The sequence below is a fragment of the Balaenoptera borealis genome (genome assembly GCF_965194805.1).
Source record: "Balaenoptera borealis genome assembly, chromosome: 3".
NCBI classification, from domain to species: domain Eukaryota; kingdom Metazoa; phylum Chordata; class Mammalia; order Artiodactyla; family Balaenopteridae; genus Balaenoptera; species Balaenoptera borealis.
This window is the reverse complement of record NC_138866.1, coordinates 108863523-108889159: the sequence shown is the minus strand read 5'-3', so window position 1 is coordinate 108889159 and position 25637 is coordinate 108863523. Positions and strand designations below refer to the sequence as shown.

The 25637-nt window shown below is 40.9% G+C and overlaps 1 protein-coding gene across 14 annotated transcripts in view; it reads left to right on the top strand.

The window, feature by feature from the left end:
* RORA (RAR related orphan receptor A) overlaps positions 1 to 25637 on the top strand; it is a 729602-nt gene that overhangs the window by 636030 nt on the left and 67935 nt on the right. For 8 of the 14 annotated variants that reach the window (XM_082388124.1, XM_082388122.1, XM_082388117.1 and 5 more), the window contains exon 2: positions 1962 to 2037. The exons of the other annotated variants lie outside the window; for them this stretch is intronic. In XM_082388124.1, the coding sequence (XP_082244250.1) occupies positions 1962 to 2037 (76 nt within the window). The remainder of the gene's footprint in view (positions 1 to 1961; positions 2038 to 25637) is intronic. 14 annotated transcript variants of the gene reach the window in all.

Below are 25637 nucleotides of genomic sequence, written 5' to 3'. Positions count from 1 at the left end.
AAATTTAGACCTGTTAAACCGGCTCTTAATTAATCGCCAGATCGGTGCCTCAATTCTGTCAAGCAAATGGTGTGTACTCCAGAATGCTAAAGGTAGAACGGGAAGAAGAGTCTGGATTTGACTCCCCCCCCCCACTTCTTGTTATTAAATTGAAAATAAAATTAACCATGCAAGCATTTTGGGTGGTTTGAAATAATGTGCTTGTTTTTTTTTTTTTTTTGCTTGCCTTTGACATTTGAAGTTCTTTTATAGTTCATCTTCAGTAATTTACTCAATTTCAAATGCTATCGAAAAATAGTAGCGCTCTGTGTAGTCATTAATAAATACAAAGCAGCTTTCTCAAGGCTCTAGGGAGACCTAATAAACAACTGTGTTACTAATTGATGCTATACTGAGCTGACAAAAGTAGTGCATCGGTAAACAGAAGTTAGAAAGCAAGAAGTTAAAGAACTATAGGGGATTATGTAGACATCAAGGGTTGGAAATTATAATAAGGCCTCTTTAGGGGAGCATTAATTTGCATGTGGCTGAATTAGGACACCCAATTATTTCTGAGGACACTATGAAGAGCTCATCCAGAATACCCCCGAAGTGAAAGGTTTGGGAGGGTTGGGAGTTAGACGGGATAGAGGGGGGACTGAGCATGTCATATTTCCTATAACTCACAATAGTTTTCCCAATAGCTTGTTAGAGTAGCTTTCTTTGTTAGGGAGAAAAATGCTGATGAACTCAAGAGTACTGCAATTTCTTTGTTCTATACACACTATTTATGTTGGATTGCCACAATGGAATTTTTTTTGAGCAGGGAGGGCAGGAATGTGGAGACAGAAATAAACCTTTTAAATCTTCTTTCTGTGAACCCCACAAGGACATAAGCATTGAGCAGATTAGAGAGTGGATTTATACTGGTACTATCCACCACAGCAGTGGTCCTCAACATGTGATCCAGGCACCCCTGGGGGTCCCCAAGGCCCTTTCAGGGGTTCCAAGAGATTAAAACACTTTGCATAATAACACTAAGACATTATTTGCCCTTTTGACTGTACTGGTCATTTGCATTGATAGTGCCAAAGCGCTGGCGGGTAAAACTCCTAATACCTTTGCAGGAATCAAGGCAATAGTCATTTTTGCTATTACTGTGGACTTGCTGGTAACAAAACATTACCAAGTTCATTTGAGACTGTCCTGATGAAGCAGTAAAAATTATTAAGCTTATTAAATTTTGACCCTTGAGTACAAGTCTTTCTGACAAAATGGAAAGTACACATAAAGTACAGAGCACTTCTGCTCTGTACCGAAGAAGGATGTTGATCTCCAGGGAAAAGTACTTGTGCCATCGTTTGAGTTAAGAGCTGAACTCACTGCTTTTTTAATGGAATGCCATTTTCTTACTAGAACCACTGACGGCAGTTCTTCAAACTTAGGTGTATGTCCTACATTTTCTCAAAAATGAACCAATTAAGCTCATCATTTCAAGAAAAATAGTTGACAGTATTTATTACTAATAGATTCAAGCTTTCAGGCAAATATTAGAATTTTGGAACACTTGTACCCAACACCGTGAACTTGACAGCATCCTAATATATAAAAAATTTTCTGATGATATAGGTGGTGATATCAATAAATGTGATTACTTGATATAATCCCATTTGGTAATGAAATTTGGTAATGCAACATGTCAACATCTGGAAGAGCTACATAACTCATTGAACTAATAGCTTCCAAGTGACGAAATGCATGCCATTATAAAAATATGCATGGGTGTAAAAGAGTCATTCAAAGTACAAAATATACCAGTGTATTTGAATTTAACAGAATACAGAAAATTACTGGTATGGTTTCAGGTTCCATATTCCAACTAACCTTTAAGAAACTACCACTTGTTGAGTTTTGGTGTAGTATCAAAGAAGAAAATCCAGAATTATTTGAAAAGCCCAGTAAAATGCTCCTCCCTTTTCTAGCTGCATATCTGTGTGAGGCCAGAATTTCTTCACATACTTCAACCAAAAGAACACAACAGATTGAATGCAGAAGCAGGTATGAGAATCTACCTGTCTTCTCTTAAGCCAGAGATTAAAGATGCAAAAATAATGGCATGTTTTTACTAACTTTTTTGTTTTGTAAATATATATTTAAATACTTTATGTCAATATGTAATGAATTTATTCCTATTATTTTCAAATTAATTATAGATAAATATTGTTAAATGTTCTCAATTTTAATTCCTTGTACGGTAATTACTGATATCTAGCCCACATAAACAGAAGCTCTCTTAAGAGCATGAAATGATCCAGACACCAAAAGTTTGAGAACTCTTTACAATTTACTCTAGGAGACACAGAAGATTTTGTGACAAAGCACAAGGTAACAATAGAAGGGGCTTTAAATTTATACAGATTTAGCAGATAAACCCCCAGTTATATATTAAACAAAGCACTTTCAAACATGAATTCAAGAACAAATTTTCTAATCCCCATTTTCTTTATAATGTATTTCCTCTTTATTGGCCGTGGAAGACCATTGCTGATGGTTACCTTTTTGTTGTTTCCTTTTTTAATAAAACAGAGGTTTGGCATAAAATTGTGGTTTATGGAGGCTTTACGATTTATCTTTAATCATCTGCGCACCCTATGTTAGCAAACGTAGTAGTAAATGACTGCCATTTGTCTTTTCAGTTTGGACTTGTACCGAAAAAAAAATATTTTGTACAATTAGTACAACTTCAGGAGGGATCCCAACTCCTGGTAGATGTGAGATTTTGGTCACTAATGTGGGCGCTTTGGGGAATCTTATTGCTGTGTGTAGTGATGGAAAGGTCTCGAGGTCCTGCTACCGCTCAAGTGATGGGTACCTTCCCCTGAGGTTCATCAGTCACACTTCCCTCAGACCTTCTCCGAGAGAGAAGAGTTTGCCCAGATATCCATTGGCACCTGGAGTGACAAGGAGGCTGAGCCTTCGACTGGCTTCCGACACACCTGGCAGAATCAGTTCCGCTAAACTAATGAAATGTATGAAAGTCCATCCTTCCCCGAAATTTCTTGTGAAAAATAATGGGCAGTTAGAAAGCAATGCTCAGATACTTGTTCTTAACTTTATAATTGCTTTGTTGGCATCTAACATATAGACATTGACATTGCCCTTTGTAGCTGGGCCATCGGCCTCTTTGTTGTTACCAAATAAGAGGCATGCAGGTCTTGGTTCCATTTGGTTACCTACCAACAGACCATCAGTTGACTGGGAGCAAATGTATTTTGGCACATTGTGCATTGCCAGGGTCTTGCTCCTGACTTCTCTTGCTAAGAGAAGAGTTGGTGCCCCTAGAGCCAGATCAGCGGCAGAGTATCGGGTTACCTCGCTCCCCACATGGTTTTATTAGCCAATTAAAGGTTAGGCTGAAACACACTCACTGTGTAAACAGTGGTTGTGCAATGGCCCAGAGTGAGGCTGGCCAGGAGAAAGAGCGCCTCATTTCCTCTTGGATCTGCCCAAAAGCAGGAGGGCTAAGGCGAGTGAGAGAGTGAGATGGTCTCGCTTCAGAACAACACGCAATGATGACGTGAGGGAAGGATGGGAGTGGAGAGGAAGGGAACAAAGGTAGCGTCCTCTCTCCTTAGAAAGGCTGTGGGGAAGGCGAAGCCCTCACCTTTGCCAAAACGGTTAGAGAATGAACTGCATGCCTACTCATGGTTACAAAGAAAACAAAACTTCCTCCAAATTTCCGAGATAATTAATTCTCTTTGAAGGAAAATGGCTCTTCTTAGGCACTGTATTTTATTAAATTTCTAATATTTTCCTGCTAACTGAACTTAAAATAATACATTTTATACCTTCAGTTTTGCATTAGTCGGTGGTTTTGACCCAAGCATAGAAAAACTAAAAACCTAAAGGCATTTTTTTTTCTTGATCTGGAAGTGTTTACTGTGAAAATTCGTCAAGCTTACATTTGTGAGTTGGGCCTATTTCTGTGTATGTTGCACTTCGACAAAAAGCTTACTAAAGGGTGGGGGCATTCTAGTACCCTTTGTGTAAATAAGACACTCACAGTACTGAAAATATTCTCTGGACTCCAGGCTTTGGAATTTTTCACTGTCATTTAACACACATTACGTTTATCCTCAATTTCTTCGTACCACTGCTTCACAAACAGAAGACTGAATCTGTGACCTGACGAATGGGAAACTAAAGGCATTTGTATACTTCAAATATGTGTACAAAGCCATAAACTATATCACAATAGCCACCTTTACATTTTTCTTTTCTTTTCTTTTTTTTAATGTTGGCTTTTGAATGATCCAGGAGGAAGGTAGGAGGAGAAAGTGAATCAGAAGACACGGTGATATTGTTATGGGTACAGGAAGTTCTTCTAAGACTTAATGCTTTCTGTGTACTTTTTAGCTCTTTGCTAAGGGTTCTGGTTCTAGGTAAGGGTGGCTCAGCACACTGGCTGTGTTTTCAAAGTCCATCATCTCCTATCTCAGCACTCCCAGTGGTCTCCTGGCTTAGCAGCCCAGGGCTGAGTTGCACCACCCCCTGTCCCCCGCCCGGCTACATAAAGATCAGTAGTGCCTCTTTTCCAGACCGCCTCCTCTTCCCTCTCCCCAAACTCAGTGTTTCCGTCTTGTGTCCCATTCTCTCCCAGCTCTTCCAGGTGACATGAGGGAAATGAATAAGGAAGGAATGTAAGATATTCGGCACAAGTATAAGAGCATGGGTGGATCTGAAAATTTTTCCAGATAGGTTTAAATCCCATAAATACTGCATGCCAGCTGAAGGATCTTAGGCAAATCATATAACCTCTCTACACCTCAGTTTTATCAACTGTAAAATTAAAAAATAATAACATGGACCTCATATGGGTTTTGGAAAGTAGGAAGTAACATATCCAAGGTGCTTTCTACAGTGTCTCACCAGTAAGAGGTGCTTAGCCCATCTTAGGCAGTGAACAAGCATTATGATGAATACGGTCCTCATCATGTTCACGTGGGGAATGGGGCACACGCCATGTACACAGATTTGAAGTCGGGATAATGACTTCATCCAATCTTACCTCAGCTGATGCACACTGGCATTTTAACCGGGGCCTTTGCCGGTGCCCAAAGACGTGAGTTATGTGATTTGGTCACAAAGGGGCTGGTGGAACGGGCACTTGGATGATATTTCTCATCATACAACCTAAGAGGCTTCCAATTCTGCACGATCCAAGCCCTACCGCTGTGAACAGTAATACAAGTCCTAAGCCTGTCATTTTTAAAGTGCTTCCCCTGTGTGCCAAATACTGTGAAGTGGATTCCCACATTTCATACTCCTGTGAGCCTTTCAGTGCCACCCCTCAGAGGCAGGGACCTGCCCAACGGCCACAGAGCTAGCACGGAGCTGCCCTTGGAGGCCAAGCCTGTCTGACCCCCAAGCCCATGTTTCGAACCTCCTTGCTGCTCTCACCCAACAGCGCAGCACCATGGGAGTCTCACAAAGATAAATTGTTCCAGACTCTGAGCTTGGGTGCAAACTGGGGTGGCAGGCTCCTTCGGAGCACTTTCGTGGAGTGAGAGGTAGGCAAAATATGCGCGGATATTTATTGAGCATCTGCTGTGTGGCAGGAACTGTACAAAGTGCTAGAAGCAGAGAGACGGGAAGATGTAGTCCCTGCCTTCAAGGAGCTCACAGGCCAGTGAGGACCCGAGGCAGAAATAAAACCATGACACAGTGTCAGTGCCAGATTGGAGGAATGGGGGGTCTGTTGGGAGCACAGAGGAGGAGCCCGAATCAGACTGAGGGCTTAGGAACAGCTTTCTGAGGGAGGTAAAAGCTTAGCTGAGCTTTGAAGCGAAGGAAGGTCTTCCCAACAAAGAGTAGAGCTTGGGAAAATTCTCAAAGCCTAGACAGGGAAGGAGGTGAGTTTGGGGCTGGCAAGTACTTGAGTGTGGCCTGTAGGGACTGCAGGAGATGAGGCAGCTAGAGGAGGCCGGTGGAGTTCAGACCATGAAAAGGCCCCAGCTGTCGCTAAGGGAGTTGTTCTTTAGCAAGGTGACGGTAAGCCCCTGGGGGAGGTCGCCAAACATTTTCAAGGCACATGGAATTCATTAGGAACAATCAGATGTTCTCAGTGTCATCCTTTCCCTTAATCATTTCAGGGAAGGAAAGAAAAAAAAAACGCTTTTTGGATGTTGCAAAAGACCCTTCTATGGTATGATTTGGGTTTCTGTGCAGACACTTTGCCTCTCGTATGCTGTTGAGAGATATATGAAAGGCATCAGCCACGAGACTCCTTCAATGGATTTTTGCACTTTGCTTGTTAGAAATTGATTCCGGGACTTCATTTTGATGTCGCGAAGATGAATGGGGCAGTAGTGTTTTGGCTTGCGCTGCCAGGAGGAGGGAAAACAAGGTTCTGTGGTGCCGCAGTTCAATCATGCTGCTTACAGAAGTAGGGCCATGAAAGGATGCAGGAGTGTGTCTTTGATACTGGAAGCCCTGTAGCCCTGTTGGTGCTACAAGCGAATGCTTAAATTAAAGGTTGGAGCCCGCTTTCAAGTACTGACTAGCAAGCAAAAAGCTCAGCCCACACTCATGCACCTACTCAAGCTTGTTAAAATAAAAATCCACTCTCGGCTAGGCTCGTGTCACAGCCAGCGTAATTATGACATGGAAGACTACTGTTTAAATTTGAGAGGCTGGAGCACACGTTTATTTAAAGCTACACTTGGTAATTGAATACGTGTTAGTCAGGACGTAGGCCCAAACTGCGAAGAAGTAAATATCATTGCCAGCTGCCTCTCAGGTTGTTTCTCCTTCATGTATTCAAGATCAACACTTGGCACTGGGCAGATTCATCCAGAAGAGAGGTGGTTTGACTCCCTTACCTTAGGACGGGTTACTTACCTCTCTCAGCTCTCACCCACCAACGGGGATAATCATGGCATCACCTCAGTGGATTGTTTTGAGGACTAAATGAGATAATACATTTAAGGTGCTTGGCAACCATCACTGAGTACTTCATGATGTAGTTTTTTTGTTTGTTTTTTAAGGTTGTGACTCTATTTATGTACTGACATATAGTTGATTTACAATGTTGTGTTAATTTCTGTTGTACAGCAAAGTGATTCAGTCATATATATATATATATATATATACACACACACACACATACATTTTTTTTTAATATTCTTTTCCATTATGGTTTAATCTCAGGATATTGAATATAGTTCCCTGTGCTGTACAGTAAGACCTTGTTGTTTATCCATAATGTAGTTTTATTATCAGTATTATTTATAGATTTTTTTTTAAACAATGGGCAGGAGTATGACTTAAATGCCCCTCTTTTTGTCTGGCTACCAAAGATAAAGGCAGAACAATGCAGCTATCTGTAATAGCCATGGCCTTATTAGGCCCGTTGAATTAGAGTCCCTGCATTTCTGGTGGTTAGATAATATGCTCAAATTATCCAAGTGTTTGGGAAAGCTGTGGTATCATGCTCATTTTGAGAGCATGAGGTATCATGCTCATTTTGTGATTGGTTTCTCATGGGTTCTTCCCCTTGCCATATATATTTCAAAGTCATTCTCCCTCCTTGCCTTGTATGGACCATGTGAAATGCAGGGTAGCATGTTCTGCAACCAGTGAATCCCCTTTATACCCACTTTATACTGAGCTGCTTTCTACATTTAAGGTATTCAACCTTGCTATGTCATTTTAAGACCCCAAAATTCAGATTACAGATACTGAGGAACAGAAGAGGGTGTGCCTGGTATCTTTTCTGCAGAATCTATGGAATCTCATGCATGGGACTTAGGGGTTAGGCCTCCGTCTCCCCATCTCAGAGTGCTGGGATTTATGACCTCTGCAGCATGCTCTGGTATCTTTAAGTTAGGGCATTATTCTATTTATATAACTCACACTCTGCACTTTTGTGTGGATTATTACATTTTTTTAAATTAATTTATTTATTTAATTTATTTTTTGTCTGTGTTGGGTCTTCATTGCTGCGCGCCGGCTTTCCCTGGTTGCCGTGAGCGGAGGCCACTCCTCCTTGCAGTGAGCGGGCTTCCCACCTCAGTGGCCCCTCCCACTGTGGAGCATGGGCTCCAGGCACTCGGGCTTCAGTAGTTGTGGCACGCAGGCTCAGTAGTTGTGGCTTGTGGGCTCTAGAGCACAAGCTCAGCAGTTGTGTCACACGGGCTTAGTTGCTCCATGGCATGTGGGATCTTCCCAGACCAGGGCTCGAACCCGTGTCCCCTGCACTGGCAGGCGGACTCCCAGCCACTGTGCCACCAGGGAAGTCCCGATTATTACATTTTAATGAGAAAAGTAGTGAGGTCAGTTTATGAGTTGGCACAGTGTTCTGATGAGTGAATTTTGATAACTCCCCAGCTGGGAGCAGGATTTTGATTGTGGAAGATGACATAGCTAAAAACAACAGTCCCTTAGCTAGTCAGGCATTTTATAGGATATTTGACCTATAGCAACTTCAGAAGTCATCTAATCCAATCTGTGTGCTTTGCACAGCAAGTACCTGGGCGATGAAATGCCCTGCCCGGGCTAAGCTAGTGGCAGGGTAAGGACTAGAATCAGAGTCTCCTTACTCCTCTTCTGGAATTGTTTTCACTGATCATGTTTCATCTGAGAGCTGCAAAGAGTTTACAGCTGCAAAGAGTTTACAGTGGAATATTCTTATTTCAGAGAGGGCTGTAAGTGATGTGTTAGGTCTGTTTAACTCTTTAGTAACAAGGCCATTCATTTTTATCAAAACGTCTGATTGCATCATTATTTGTATTTTCATAGAAAATGGACAAAAATTAATTCCAGCTAAGCGTAACAGCGCAGAGAAGACCTGGGCTTTAATGTAGTCTCTAAAACATGGAAAAACACAGGAAACCACTTCAAATATACCATCACAATGGGTTCAGACTGTGTCAGAGAAGCCAGCAGAATGGTGTCCCTTCCTGCTGAGTATTGTGAAAATCCATCCTCGTTGTTTGCTGTGGTCTCCCTGCGAGGGACACGTCGAAATTCCTCTCCAAGGGGGAAAAAAAAAAGCAGGAACAGTAAATAACAACCCTCAGATAATACAGATGGGTAAACATTTCCAGCATTGATTATATAAAGTACTGTTGACAAGCCACGAGCAGGCAAAATGAGAAGGGAGTGGAAAAGAGGACTTTTATCTGCCATTCAACTCTGGGCTTCTGAGGCAGGAAAGAGACAGAGCAAAAGACGTGATTAACATGGTAATGTACATCATTGCCTGCGTAGGATCACAAGAGGGTCCTGAGAGTTATCTGGTCTGGGCCACTCCTGTTACTCCAGAGGAAACAGAAACTCAGAAAGGTTAAGTGGCTGGCCCAGTGTCACACACTTCACAGCAAAGCCAGTTTTGGAACCCTGGTCTCCTGCCTGTCAGTCCAGTGTTCCAACTGCTGTAGCATGACCCCCTCACTGAATCTATGACAGGAGCGGCATCAGGGGTACAAGATGAGGCTCATAGAAATTTCTCTAAATAGATAGATGTTTTAAAGTCATCCCCAAAGGGCAAAAACTTGTTAATTCAATATTGTATAAAATCGTAAGCTGTCATCAGATACAGAAAAGAAGGGACTTTTCATGTATATTTAGTTATGCAACAAATATTTACTGAGTGCCTGTGCTGTATTTGTGTGACCTGTGGTCCATGCTCAATTATCCTCTCTCTTTTCTTGGAGCCTGATACGCAGGGGGATCACTGGATCTGTCCGCTTCACCTCCCTTCTGTCTAAGGATGTCACGCTCACATCGTTCTCTACTTTTTCCTATCCTTTTAATCTAGTCTTTAAATGTCAGTTTCTGTTCTCGTCTCCTTTTCTAGCCAGTGTGGGTTTCTCCTGTTTCTCTTACTCTCCATTCGCTGACGTATTTGCATCACTTTAGCTGCAGTTAATATCTGCTAAATCAAACCATATTGGATTGAATAGCTTCCATTGATTTGTGAACAAAAGGATGCTTCAGCTGCCCAACCCTGCTCTCTGTCCCTTCTTTGTTACCAGCAAGGTTAACTTACTCAAAACCCTCCTTGTTCTTGTCCCTCTGTTACCCCTGTGTTGTTCATCCTCCCCCTGTTCAAGCCACCTCATCCTTTTGGACTGTCGTTACTATCAACACTATCTCTGTTTGCGGAGGTGCCTGCTATTTCATTTACTCATTATTTGCTGAACGAGAAGACCAGTTGTCATTTTTCTTTGCTGGTGTCCTGTTTTTACTTTTAGCCATCACCCCTCCCCCAAATGATCGTGAGGACCACAATCCTTATTGTCATGAGCTAAGCCATATTGAGCATCTACTCCCTATTTGCTAAACATCGGAAGACTTGAATTTTGTAAAAAATGGAGGCTTTGGTTTCTTTTGAGAAGGGGTGCACAATGAACAAGCCACTTTCATTGATTAATTTAATTCAACCAATTTTCTCTACATAATGCCTCTCCCCAGAGGGAAATGATTAGATTCTATATGCCAAAAGAAGGAAATGTGAAAAGCACTAACCACAAAAATAGGATTTTGTAAGTCGTATCATCAGCCTATCTATTTTACACTCCAGGAAATGCCATAATCTTGATATTTCTTTCTTAGTTCAAAACCAATCCAACCTGAAATCCATATGAAAAATATCAAAACTCTTCCATCAGCTTTTACCTGCTTCTTGCCTTTGTCACTCAACAGTTGCCCACTCTTCACCTGCAGGAGAAGCTCGTCTTTTTTACTTATACCAGGAAAGCATACAAAATCACACTGACAGGTTGCTGATAGAACAATAATGCGTAGATTCAAGAGAAACTTATATTCCCGGAAAAATGAAGGAAGCTTTCAGATGATTGAGCTCTGTGTTGGAGGCCTTAGAGTTGGAGGACCGGGAGGCCCTGGACGTGGTCTGATGTGTTCCGAGGTCTGTACCTGGCCTCTCCCAGGTGTTAGCGCAGCAAGCCCTGCTCTCCCCAGTGACACCCAGAGCGGACCTCACCACTGCCTTGTTGGGGTGCAGAGGCTTTATCTGTCCTCAGAGACATTCTGACGCCACACTTGGCCAGGGTATGTGAATGCGGAGGTTTGGGTCTTGAGTAAATCATGTAAGTTCCTGTCTTCTTTCCCTCAACTACATCAGTAATTAAGAGCATAGAAAGAGGGGCTCTTGGTACAAATGAACTTATTTACAAAAACAGAAATAGAGTCACAGATGTAGAAAACAATCTTATGGTTACCAGGGGGAAAAGGGGGGGGGAGGGATAAATTGGGAGATTGGGATTGACATATACACACTACTATATGTAAAATAGACAACTAATAAGGACCTACTGTATAGCACAGGGAACTCTGCTCAGTACTCTGTAATGACCTTATTGTCCTGGAAACCCTCCTCCCCATAGAGCAGCTGTTCTCAACAGGGAGTGATTCTAACTCCTCGGGGACATTTGTCAATGTCTGGAGACCCGTTTAATTATCACAACTGGAGAGAGCTACTAGCATCCAGTGGGCGGAGGCCAGGGAAGCTGCTGAACATTCTACAGTGTCCAGGGAAGCTTCCCAAAATAAAGAATTATCCAGCCTTAAATGTCAATAATGCTGAGGTTGAGAAATCCTGCTATAGAGCATGTTCTTTACCCCATGTTCACTGTGGGCCCCTCACACATGACATCTGCCTTTTCAACCCACATACATTTTATTTAAAAGTACTTATCTTCACTTATAAATAAAGGTATAAATGGAAAACCTCATTGGCAGGAGGGGCCCAAAAAAGGGGTAAAGGGATGTACTGGCCAAAGAAGCCAGAGATCATCAGTATAAATTAACTCATTGAAGTTAATGTATGCTGCTTGCAGTGGTAGAAAGACACGTGCTGTTGAAAGAGGACATCTCTTTAAAAGAGAAGGCACAAACCCAAATGTTTAGTGCCCCTGGGCAGGTGGTATGAGTGTGGCAGAGAGAAGAGGCACCTGGGCCACTGGACAGTACATGTACCATCTGGAGCAAGCCACCTCCCTTGGCTCTGACCAACTGTCCCCATTTAGAATAATGGGTCCACCATTGCCAGGCCTTTTGATTTTTTTCAAGAGAATCTGGAGATCTGAGCTTTTATTGAAATTCCCTGGTTACTAACTGTTAGAAACAAATTTTAAAACTCATAAACTTTGTGCCGTTGAACATGGATCAAAATCTCTTCTAATACGTGGATCTGAATAGGCTGCCCAACCCGTCCATTCGAAATCTCTCAGTGACTTAGAAAATAAGTCCACATTCCTTTGCAAAGTATTTGAGACCGTTTAAGATTAGGTCTCACCAAGCTGGCTACCTACTTTCCATCTGTTAGCTCCTCTCCACCCTCCTTTGAACACACCACGCATGCGTATGCGGGGACCTCAGCCTGGCTTTTTCCCTCATGGCCATCGCAACTTTCTCTGCCTATTGAACTGTGATATTCATTCTTCATGGCCCAGATCAAATGACAAAGGATTTTCCTGAATTCCCTCAAAAAAATCTGGTTTGGTGTTTTATGTTATCGTGATCTTTACAACTTACCATGTATTCATCTAGTCATCTCCCCACCTCAAGGAAAATATAAGACTTGGAGGCTGGGAACCCATTTTATTTACTGTTCTCTCCTGCATGTAAACTTAGGTTTCAGTATATTTCAATCACCTTCTCCTTAACCATCCACCAGTATGCACTGTGATTAATATGGCAGTTTCGGTATGTAACACGAAACTCTCTCTCTTTCATTTCTATGGCCAAATTCTCGCCCCAAATTACAGTAACATTGAAATAAAGTTATTAACGGCAATAAGGGAATTGTGAAATTTTTTGCATCATCTAGGACCTTTTATCAAGAGAAAAAAAGTAAAACTTCAGAGATGAGTAATACTTATTAGACACTTGGAATAGCATTAAAATAGCTACTTTTACATAGTTAAATATTTGCGTCTATACTTAGATATATAAATTACTATTCTTTGAACTTGAAGTGGATTTTGAACTGTACTCGCCACAATTGTAATAATCATACAGTTTATTTGTTGGGCTATATAGACATCAACCAATTAATTCTTGATCACATTGCCTAATAAGGAGACTTTCCTTGGGTACCCTCTTTTTAGAGTACGCATAGGAGTGTGTGTTAATTATAGACCTCTGTTACTAACTTTGCATTATATTACCCAAATGCTTACTTAATAATTTACCAGTGTCGAGGGGTAGGTGGGCAAGAAGCTTGTATCCGACTTAACTTCTGTTTTCAAGCCAGTAGGCAAGTGACATTTATAAATCCATCAAGTACTTGGCCTGAGTTCAAGGACAATTTATTTTCTTTAAGTGTTTGCGTGGTTGTTCAAGGGGATGTGTTGACTTTCGCAATTCAGGTCACATCATAATTAGCTAATTTTTGTTGGAAAAAACAGGGATGATAGATATATGTGTCTGAGCCAAATTGAATTTTATTATGATCCTGGTTCTGTGTAGAGGATATAACTAATAATTAAGTTATCCCCATTCGGTTATGCTTTCAGAAGTTGCTGTCACCTGCTGCCTATGTCATTTAAAAAACTACCTTCCTTATTAATTTTAACATGAAACAGATCCATTTGGAGAAAATCCATTATGAAGGAGACAGTGTTGTTTGTTCAATAACATAGGTTCAGGCTCAAGGCTAAACATAAACGTGGTACAAATGGGAAGATATTGGACAAATGCGATTTATCTCATTATTCAGCAGCGAGGTATTCCAAATGCCTAATGAATGCATAAAAACAGATTGCATATAACATGCACACTGTGAGTCTCATTTGCAGAATTATTTTTGCCACCTCTATCACTGTCTGAAACCAATCCTGTTTGAATAGCAACAGTTCTTGAGCTTCCCAAGATTACAAGAAGCAGCTCCTTTAAAGAGAAAAAAGAAAACTCAGTGTCTTATCTGTGGAATTTACCTTTATGGAAGAATTCTTGGGAATCCATCAGTTTTATCTAAGTCCGATTGTGTTGTCCCCTGTTAAACCTCTATTGTCCCTTGAAATCGGCCCACATGAAAAGAAGACAGTGTTCTTCAAAGCTCTGGTGGACGAATGCAGAGACTGAGGTTTCTGGAACACTCAGTCTCTTTGCTGAGATATTGTTAGAACACAATAGATAATATTCACCAAGCTCACGGCGAGGACACTGCTTGCCCATAGCAGTTTGTAAGCAGTTGGTTGTGGCATTGAATTTAAAAGCCCCAAAGAGTGAAGCAAAAATGTGTAATGATGCTATTATTGCCCTGGTTACAGGGTTCTAACTCGGGTGTTATTCGGGTACTGAGTGATTTAAATATCACTATATACTCTCCTATAATTTTCTGAGACTAAGCATTATTTTATTTTTTTAATTAGTTTATCTATTTACTTATTTATTTATCTGGCTGTGTTGGGTCTTCGTTGCTGCGCGTGGGCTTTCTCTAGTTGCAGCGAGCGGGGGCTACTCTTCGCTGCGGTGCACGGGCTTATCATTGCGGTGGCTTCTCTTGCTGCGGAGCACGGGCTCTAGGCGCACGGGCTTCAGTAGTTGTGGCTCGCGGGCTCTAGAGTGCAGGCTCAGTAGTTGTAGCGCATGGACTTAGTTACTCCAGGGCATGCGGGATCTTCCTGGACCAGGGTTCAAACCTGTGTCCCATGCATTGGCAGGCGGATTCTTAACCACTGCGCCACCAGGGAAGTCCCAGCATTATTTTACTTTGAGAAAATAGTGTTTACTCTAGAATTCTCTCTGATTCCCATTCCCCCAAATATGTTTGAACAATACATCTGTTGAAAGTTCAACAAGTCGAAGATGACTTGCTCTCGTGGGCCCCCATCTTTCATGGTTAGAGGATTGTCCTAATGAGACCGAAAGATCAGATTTACGACAGCCTAAGAGACTTCAAACACAGAAAAACAATTTTTTGCAGCCCTCCATTGTACTCTTAACCCTAGCCAGCTCTCTCCTAAGTGGAAGTAAAAGTAACCAGATGAGAGAGTGTGGATAATTCTCAGCAAGTTATCATCCCTGCATGTTAAAAAACAGCTCCAGAAGAAGATCCTAGTTGGAGGGCCAGATGTGTTACCATGTTAGGATGAAGTCAGCAACAATAACAACACAAGCTGTCAATTATTGAATCTTTTCTATCTGCCAGGCCCTGGGCTCAGCAGTCAACATGCATGGTCACACTTCACTTCTAACAGCTCCCTAAGTAGGAACCATGGTTACTCTCCTTTTACAGATGAGGGAAGCTGAGGATGGGAGAGGTCAAAGTGACTTGCACGAAGCCACATGATGCTGTCAGCTGGGATTTGCATTTAGGGGTCTAACCCCGAGGCCTCTCAACCATGTCTCCACAGCCATGCTGTGTACCGATTGTTAAGTGTGCGCATTTCTCAGATGTCAGAGTCATTGTCTGGACATATAGTTCACAGGCTAAAGGAATGAAGTGTGTGGTGACAAGCAAGCTTAAGTTAGAAGGCCTGTGGAAGGCTGTACTGAGAGGACAAAGTGAAGGCTGGATATACTTCAAGCCCACAGAATACTGTGAGAGCATTTTACCCAATCCTGAGGGCGTGATTGCTGTTCAATAAATATATAGGCCATTGTTATCAATGTGTGTACTCGCCGTATTGGAAGCAATTTCCCGATGACAACTCAAGAGTGAACCACAGTGAATTAAAACCGATGTCCTCTGATAAACAATGTCTGTGATGTCGCCACACAGGAAAAGCCACGGTTTGAGCCTCTGGGAAGCCAGTTTACTACATTTACTGAGAGTCCTGTATCCCCCAAGCACTGTACTATCTCATTTCGTTTTTAGGACACCATGAGATAAGGTGAGTGGTAAGATCCCCTGTAAATAAAATTTTTAAAGATTAGAAAAAAATGAAGCCTCTTAATTTGTTAAATTTTCTTTTTGCTTTTCCACTGTTTGTACAATTTTCCCTAGGCTATGGGATATGGTAAAGAAGAAAAATATATATGAAAATATCAACTTAAAAAACTCTTCTTATGATGTTCTATTTATATTTACAGAGAATTTTTGTAAAGAAAAATCTTGAATATTGGTATAATTTGCATCTGCATCATTCTTTGAAAAACATGAATTAAGGTTTTTTTTTAAAAAAAAAAAAAAAGATCCCCATACTACAAATGAAGAAACCAAAGCTGAAGGAAATTTTCCTAAGATCTATTTATGTAAGTGGCAGAAGAGAAATCCTAATTGTTCTTTAGCACTGCAGTAGATGAAAATATACACAGGGGCTAAAATCTCATGAAGCTTCCCTAATCAAACTCACAAGGTAGACTTCATTTTGAAGTGAAGTGAGACACCTTCTAAATCAAAGCCTGTTTAATATCTTCTATCCATTAGAATAAATGTACACTTCAGCCAAAATACAAGAAGTGGAATCCCACATGGAAAACCGCAGGCATATCCAGTTAGGCAGAGAAGCACAAAAGGCTGGGCAGTTGTCTAGCACACCTGGTATTTGCATAATCAGGATCTTGCACATAGTAGGTATTCAGCAAGTATTTGTGGTTTGTTTCAGGAACAGGGATTTTTGTCTGAGTATTTGAATACTCACCTCATTTTGGATTTGCTTCGGTAGGCTGACTCTGTGCTCACTTTGGGAGAATTTCAACTTCTATGGACATAGTTTTGGATTGACATTTACTTTCCTTCCGTTTTTCTTGACCCTTTTAAAAAATGCATTGGTATTTTACGATTTGGAATCTATGGAAGGGGGTCCAAAACCTTGGGGGCCATCTTGTGGTTAAAGCATCTTCCTTAAGTTTTCCTGCATCTACAGCACTGGGTGAAATTCTTGTGTTCATTTCAAAGTTAAATAGTTTAAATTTTTTTTTTTACTTTTTTTTATCACAATTGCAATTATGTCTCAATTATTTATAAATATTTGCATTTTCTAATATTACAAAAGTACAAATTAAAATCCTGTGTATGGAAGCACTTGTATTTTAAAACATTAAATGTTTTAAAACATGTGTGAGGATGTATGTATAAAGGCATGTACATATTTAAAACTTTGATTATGTCTAGGAGTGAAGACTGTGAAAACATTTTTTATACTTTTATTTTCTAAATTCTGTCCAATAAGCCTGTGTAACTTTTAAATAGAAAAAAATATTTAGCCTAAAATTACAGTTAAATATTAGCAGCTGCTGCTAAGGGCAAATCAACAAATTGTCCAAGCAGCCACATTAGAGGGAGGATAGCTACTTGAATCCAGTTATTAAGCACAAATATAAAAAAAATGGAATAGCAGCTCAGTTCCTGTGTCAATAAAATATTAAGGGTGTGACTGGGGCAAGTTGACCCTGATTGGGTCACATGATTTTTGATTGTTTCAGACAGCACTCTTGGAAACAAAAAGAAAACCGAAAGAAGAGAAAAGAAAAAATAATTTTTAAGTACTCTTGTTACTCGGTGTTTTTTAAGTGACATACATCGTAACATACAGCCAGAGTTCATTTCGTGGCTGTATAATCATTTTCAACCTAAATCTACTTAAGAAGTGAGTCAAATTCTCTAGAGAGATTTAAAATTAATACAGTCTCATAGGAAACATAATAAAGACTTGCTCTGATAAACTTCTTGCTTTGCCAGATATGAATGACACATGATTGGTTGATGGGGTCCAAAATGAACTCAAGCCACACATTCAAATCATTCACAGACATCTTGTTATAACTTAACCCCTTAAGAAAAATCAACTATAGTAACTTTTGACTATCTGTAACAAAGAAGAAAAGACAGTAGCCAGAATTTATAAAGTCTATATATTTGGCTTGGAATATTTGGGGGGGAATCATAAAATTTGTCTTGCTAAAGTAATATCGAATCAGTTTGCTGTTCCTTAAAACATATCTACTTGAAGGCATTGAGAAGGGTCTGAGAAACTTTCTCAAACTTAATGTGCTTTCGATAATTATCAAGCCCTAATGCCAATAACAGAAAGGTGAGAGTCATACTCTCTGCACACACCTTCTCTGGGTAACTTGAAGAACATGGTCTTACAGTCACTTTGTTTGCCTTCCTATGGTAGCAATACTTCACCTATGATAAATCTGTCCTCTGGCAACCTCTTTTATCAGGAACCATCTGAGGACTTAAGCGGTAAGCAAACAGGCCTTTGGGTTGCCAAAACAGAGTCCCAAAGTTCAGGCACAACAGCTCATGCACTTGACCCAGAGGAAATCCCTGTAGACCCGATACATCCTATTTATAATTGGTCTTTATACAGGTCCTCTGACAAGTTTGGGTGTCTGGCTGGGTTCCAAGCACATAGCGGATTCTAAGATGAAATTTTAGTTATAAGTAAGAGGGCCTCATGACATGTAGCATATGGCTACAGATGGAAGGAAAACAACTGATAAAGGGGAAAAAACTGTAAAAGGGACAAGAGACTAGGGCATTTAGCTTTGGGGCAAAATGTCATATAAACCTTAGAAGGCCCTCAGAGTATTACAGCATATAAAATAATTTTGTACTGTTTTGATAAGTTTCTATTTTGTACTGTTTTGATAAGTTTCTAATAAGTTTTAAAAATAAGTTTTGAAATACTGCTTCATCATCAGGAAAGAGTAAATTATGTTCCAAATACTCTAAGAAGAAGAAAAATATATCATGATTTTAGAAATATTCCATAAAAAAGATTTACGATAACTACCCCCTTTGTTTTGATGTGCTTGCTTGGATAAAACTCCAGCTATGAGAAAATTTAGCTTTACTTAGTAAAGCTCTAATCAGCTGAGATTCATTGCCATTTGCTCTGGTGATGCTCTAAAATACATAATGTTCACAAAAGTTTTCTGCAGGTAGGAGAATTTACTTCGTTGAATTCTGTGAGAGAACTATCTAGAAAATGACTATTTGTTTCCAGTTTGCAAGATGTTTCTCTTTTAGCCCAAGGGAATATGCTCCCGATGAATGGTGGGCCTGACAGACTGGAGGACGGAGGACAGAATTTCCTGTGTTTATCCTCCCATCCCAGAGTTTTAACAGTTGACTTTGGTTATTTAAACTCAAGCAAGGCTGAGCTTGTACTCCATTACATAATAGTACAAAGTTAGTTACTTAGCCAAAACACAGTGTTCACTACCCTGGCCCTTCCTGTCATGTAACCACGACCCCTGTGATTTTTGCTGCTTCCAAATGAAGGCCAAACCACATCTTACACATTCTCTTCTAGGGCCAAAAAGCCCCACTCTCTAGTTCCCAGGTAACCATAACGGTTGAGTGCAATTTAGATCTTACTTAATTAAGAAAGTGGGTTAATTTTAGGTATGACTATAGAGGAACAATGCAAATTCTTCCATGGCAACTTGAACTTCAGCCTTCCCAGAATCAAAGAGTACTGGCCAGAAAGAATACAGGTAGCAAAAAAATTATTCCTGCCAGCAAGGAGAAGGAGGAGGAGGAATTTCTTTAGAAAAAAGGAGAAAAAGACATCCAGTGACAGTGGGAGTAAATCAGAGAGTCCTCAGAGTTGGCTATTTAAAGGGTATTTATGAGGTACTTATTGCTGTTCAAGCATTTGGGGATGTTCATTTGGAGATGATACAGAAATATATGCTCCAATAAATCTGTTCCTTGTCATTTATCGTTGAATTAGGGTGGACATACAAATGTTCCTGGGGGGAAGGTGGGAAGGCAACATGTTCACAAAAGGAGGGTAGGGAAGTTCACACTGGCTACATGAATGGTGGTGGGAAACATCTGTTGTAATTTACAAGGTTTCTTCATTTTACAAGACTTGCAAGAGGAAGTAAGGTTTGAATCAAACATAGTCTATGGTAGAACCTGAAATGATGGGTAGAGAGGGGAAGCCATGAACTTCTAGGCGTAGAGGACCTCATTAGTGGCCAGTGGATTTGTGGATGCTGTCTTGGCCCACAGCACTTTCTCCTACCCCACCTTCTCAGAGTGTGGGCAGTAGTCAATGGCACTGTCTTCACCTACAGAGTAAATGGAACCAAGAAGATAGCCTGGATCCTCTGAGTAGGAAAAACATTTCCCTAAAATATTTAGGTGAGTAATACAGAACTTGTTTTCAGATAACTGCCTTAGGTCTCTATTTTTGCATGATGTGCTCGTGAAAGAAGAGGGGCATGGGAAGAGGAGAGGATCAATGGTATAAATTCAGAAGTTGTTACTTAGGCCAGATTTTTTTCCTCCCTGTTCCTATTCATGAAACTATCCATAGCACCTTCAGTTTTGAGGATGGATTTCATCTGGAGATGGTGAGGGAACGGAGAGCCTCCCACCCACAATTGGATGCATCTAAAGGAGAGAGAGCATGAAATAAAGATGAGAGACACCCAAGAGGTATCCCATTTTTTTTTCCCCCTAAACACTCACCTGAGATGCCAGATGCTCTAAAAGCGTTCGTTACAGATAATGCGAAACCTCTCTGTTGTCTGTGCTTCTTGGGAACATAGATGGACCCCTCTTTCAAGTGGGAGAGATTTGTGTAACAGAAAGAAATAGCAGAAAATAGGTCAGCAAAGTCAAGTGACCCACACAGATGGGTGCTTTGAGATGTGTAAGCTGTGGTTCCAGAGTCACTACCCAGATTCACTTAAAGTAAAGGCCGGAAGTGGAAAAATATTCTCTGGGCAGGTGGGAGAGGGGAATATGGAGAAGTGGGTTATCATTCTTCTTTCAAGTAACTACTACTTGAAACATTTTTTTAAAGTCATTTTGCTCAACAGACGACAGTATTTCTCAGAAAAGAAGCAGAAGAAAATGTCAAGCAATGTGAGTGTTCTCCCAGCCTTCCCTCTCTTCCCACCTGTGAACACAGAACAATCCCTTTGTCCTTTATTGGCCCCGTTCTGCTTGAATATCGCAAAGTCGTGCAATCACTTCTTGTCTGAAACAGTAACCTAATACCAAACAGAATTTAAACACAGCCACTAATCCTTTTGAACAAGGCTGTGTTGGCAATTATGAAACAGGGCAGACGTTGGCAAGCGCTTTCGGAATAATTATAGGGTTCCTCGAGTAGTACAGTATAAATAATTGCGGGTTTAAAAGCGGTATTGTGAGCAGCAATTTATACTAAAATTTATATTTGCTCCTTGAAACCAATATACGTCAAGAGTGCCTCACTCCCACCCCCACGTCTCCACCTTGAGATCTCAAGGGCTTTGGAAGCTTTTGATTCCATTGCACTTTTCACTCAGCAAGGCAACTACAGGGCACATCTGGGCTGTAGTGAACAAGGGTAAGAGTGATGCATTTAATAAACGGGCATGAATGAAGTAATGAAACTCTTCCAGCTCTGGCCAGCCGGCCTGCTCCCAGGATACTGGCATGCAGAAAGGCCATTTTGGTACAGAGAGAAGCTAAGAAGTGCAGTGGTATCACTTTTGCCTGGCAAGTAGGGCACACGGGAGAAGATTATCGCCTCCTCTTTGGCTGATGATGGGGTGGCTGCAAGGCACAGAGGACAGAGACGTGTCCACTGCGGAAACTCGTGGAGATAACGCAGCTCTAAAATAGCCACAGAGACTTATTAAAATATCTGCTTTCCTCTCTGTGGAAATCCTCATTTTATCCTACAGCACAGGAAAGATGGGTAGGGATGTCAGGAAAGTAGGGGGTGGGGCTGGGACGGGGGTGGGAGAAAGCCTGGGTGATGGAGGGAGCTGTTTTTAAAGGGCTCTGCTCTTGGGGTGAATGCTGAATAGAGGCCTTTCTTTTTCCAAGTAGGTGACTGTACGTGGCATCTTCTTGTCTTTTCTCTTGATCCTGGTGGCTTCTCTTACCCAGTCTGAGAACTCCCCTGAGATGTTCACATCCTGAATGTTTCTCACCAAGCTAGCTAGTGTCCTCAGATAATGTGGTTTTTGTTTCAATTGCTGTTCCTGGTTTCTGCTCTCTAAAACCCTTTTAAACCATATTTTCCATTGATCGTTCAGTGCTGGCTTTGGTATTTAAATAAGCCTTTCAATGGGTCATTAGCTCTGTAATTAATTCCAGCTATTTTTAAATGGTGCCTTGGTTATTAAAGAGCTGCCATATTCTCAACAGCCTTGCCTTTCCTGAAGCATCCCTAAGCATTAGCTGATCTTTTCCCTTTTTTAGTGCCAAAAATATGGTAATTTTTTTTTTCTCCTTTCAAATATATTCTTCATGGGTAGGAAGAGTCAAACTTTTTGAAGGAGGACAGAAAATATTGAGCTGTTACACTTCTGCATGACAGCCTTGGGCTTTTATTTTTCTTTCAAATGATCTCAGCAGATAACCATCAAGGACTTCCTGTAGGCCAGGCCCTGCCTTATGTATTTTTCACTTATGTTTTTAAAATCAAGATTGGTAAATCACAGGATTTGAATAGAAAGTGATTTTATGGAGAAGAAGTGACTGGAACAAAATCACTTTAGCCAGTTAGTTACAGAGCTAGAGTTAGAACCCAGACCACCTGACCCTTAGCCCCTTCTTTCCGTTTCTTTGTGCTTTGTTATATAATATTAACATAGCTGTTAGTCTCTGTGACACTAGGAGAGGTTTACCAATTCTAATATTAGCACCAGTGAGCCTGGCCCCATACCCTTGGCAGACATCACAATCAATCACAGCACAATGCGTCGCATCCAACATCCCAGGGATCCACTAGAAATCCATCTGACTTGGAAAATGAGCTGAAACCCACTTGCCACCTTGACCTTATAGTAATCCCAGGATAAAGCAGTAATGCCTGGTTCAGAAAAGCAGATGGAGATTAACTTTGATTATTGAGTATTATCTGAGATCAGATAAAAATACCAGTAGCTCATAGAATAATAGTTAATAGGGCTACCATTGTGTGCCAGGCACTGAGCTAGTTGTTTAGATGTCTTCTTGCATTGAGCCTCCTAACAATCCTGTGAAATCGATACTATTACCTCCATAGTACAAATTACACAGTAGAGGATTGGAGAAGTTAAATAACTTGCCCGTGATCACTGATGTAATAAGTGGCCAGCTCAGCTTTCGGACCCGGATCTCTCTATCTCTAAAGCTACTCCTTGCCTTCTGACAGCCCACACAGGGTATCCATGTGCTGACCACTTGTGGACCAGCCCTCGATGTCAGAAGAATATTCCTACATTTCTCATCCTGAGAGTCCCCTTTGCCTCCACCCCCAGCCCCAGCCTTTTTTCTTTCAATCCTGTGAGGTTCTAGTAAATGTAGTTCCGAAAAGAATGCTTGCCCCAAGTGATTTATGTTTGTTTCATCTTATATGATAAATTAGGAATCCTTTCATTTATTTTGGTTCTCACCATGGTTTCCACTGCTAGAAGGAAATGCCTAGGGCTGTCTAGGATAGCTTTAACAACCCTTTCATTCCCTCTAGGGTACCAGAGAGTACATGCTAGAAGCAGGTGATAGAATCTCTAATGTTTTCATTTTTTTGGAGCCCCTGCTGTGTGTTAGGCACTGAACTAGGCACTGGGGATATTGGATAAGGAAGAAAGACTCATCCCTGCTCTGTACCCCTTCCATTCTCAACGTGTGGAGACAGCTAATAATTACGTAGCATTCCAGGGAGTGATAAATGCTATGAAGAATGAATCCAAGTATTATAATGGCAGATGACTTGGGGGTAGAAGGCTAGGAATGCCTCTGGTTTTTTATTTCCTGTGGACCCTAGCACAAATATTAAGGGAGACTTTAAAAGGCAAGTTAAGCTTCTGTATCTCTAGATATGTCTGCAGTGCACAGTGGCCAGGACTGAGACTGGGGGAAAATGTCCAGTGGACACAGTTTTATTTCGGTATAATCTTCCTCTTTGGTACCACCGTCATTTTTTCAATCTGCCGGGACCGTATCTCCCTGATAGCTCTCTCCACCCTCAGCTGCCGGGCATTGTGTGTGTGATGCGAAAGCTCTTTGCGTCTCCCTACCACCACCACGGTGAACCATGGACTGTCCTGTGTTTCGTGTCGTCAAGGTCAGGCCCCATGCGGCTGCCAAGCCCTCGACTAGCCACCCTGATAAATTAACCTCTGCTCACTCCTCCCAAGTGAGTGATTTCTGTTGACACTGGTTCTGTTTTTTCATCTGTGAAATGGGGAGGTTGGGGTAAACCTAGCTGGAAAGATGGCAGGAGAGTGAGCACATGTGGGTGGAAATCTCTCCTGGGTTTCCCACCAACTTGGTAATCTCGGGATGGTCATTTTACCTCTCCGAGCCCCGGTTGTCTTGGCTAAAAAGTCAGGGGTGTGATTGGGTGATCTCAGAGGTCTTTACCGCCTGGAATTCTGTAATCTGAAACGTTAGGTTTAGCTCTTTAGAACACACTAAACAAAACAAAAACTATGATTCACAAGAGGCGAATCATACCTTTATTGTCTAACCCAGAGAAGGAGTTTCAGACAAGGAAGGGGGCCAGCCAAGGTATCATTGCAAGGGCAGTAGGAGAAATTATTCAGGGTTTTCTAACTTACCTCCCTGACAACAGTTAGTGTGATGGACTCTTATTGAGATTGTTAATGTAATGAGAACTGAGATGACTCTTCATATACCCAAACTATGTTTAATATATTAAACCTTGGAAATAGGTTTTAATTAAGTCTGCCACATCTGCCGACCAAGATGTGGGAACTGAGCAGAGACCAGAATGAGCCAAAGCATCAAAATCACTTACTTGTGTAAGTGACCAGCTTCTGCTTCCTTGGTATCTGTCATTGTACTCCACATTGAGATCAGAGTGGTAAAGCCCTTATGCAGTATATGTCTCCTTTTGCAGTATACGTTTCCTTTTGCCTAAAAGATATGATATTATCAAGACAACAGGCAAGGGCACTGAATCACACTTACCAGTCATTTCCAAATGCTGAAGATAAATGCGTCGTGAATCTAGTCTACATGGGTATATCAATGTATTGCTTATGCCTTGTATAGCTATAATTATCACTCAATTGATATCACTTATGGAATCCTGAGACATCTCCTTGGAGAAATCTGAAAGATGAAAAGATGCAACTTAATTCACAGCTGTCTTGTCTTCTTCTAAAAGTGTTGGTTTAGTGTGATAAAGAACAAGTGGTCCACACAGCGCATCTTCTGCACAAACTAAATTAGCAGAAAGAGCAGCAAAAGCAGTGTGGTTCTGCAGAGTGCTTCTCTTGTTTTCTGTAAGTGTGGTAATGATTTCACACAACTGAAAACTTATTTTTGTAAGCCTGTGTTTGGTGTAATATTGAGGTGTTAATTCAGTCATTCATTGCTTGAACTGTTATTGTTTTAGAATTAAAGCAGCATTATTTAGATTCCTTCTTCATCTCTTTTGAGAGTCACCATTTACCTGATAATATATACCTCTATTTACATCTTTTTCTGACTGTCCTTGAGAAAAACAACGTCAAGAAAAAGATTAATTCTTTTCCAATGAAAGCTTATTATACACTGACATTGACTTTAATCTCCTTAATGTCCAAATGAAGAGGATTGATAACTGGTAACACTTTCATTGATGTTTTCCAGAAATGATTCTATGGCAAAAAAAAAATTTTTTTTAATGCCTTTTTGGTGAGCACTAAAGGAAGAAACCATTGATACACAGATTATAAATTCTTAGCCTTTAAACGTTATTTTTTGAAATGAATGTGTTTTGAATTTT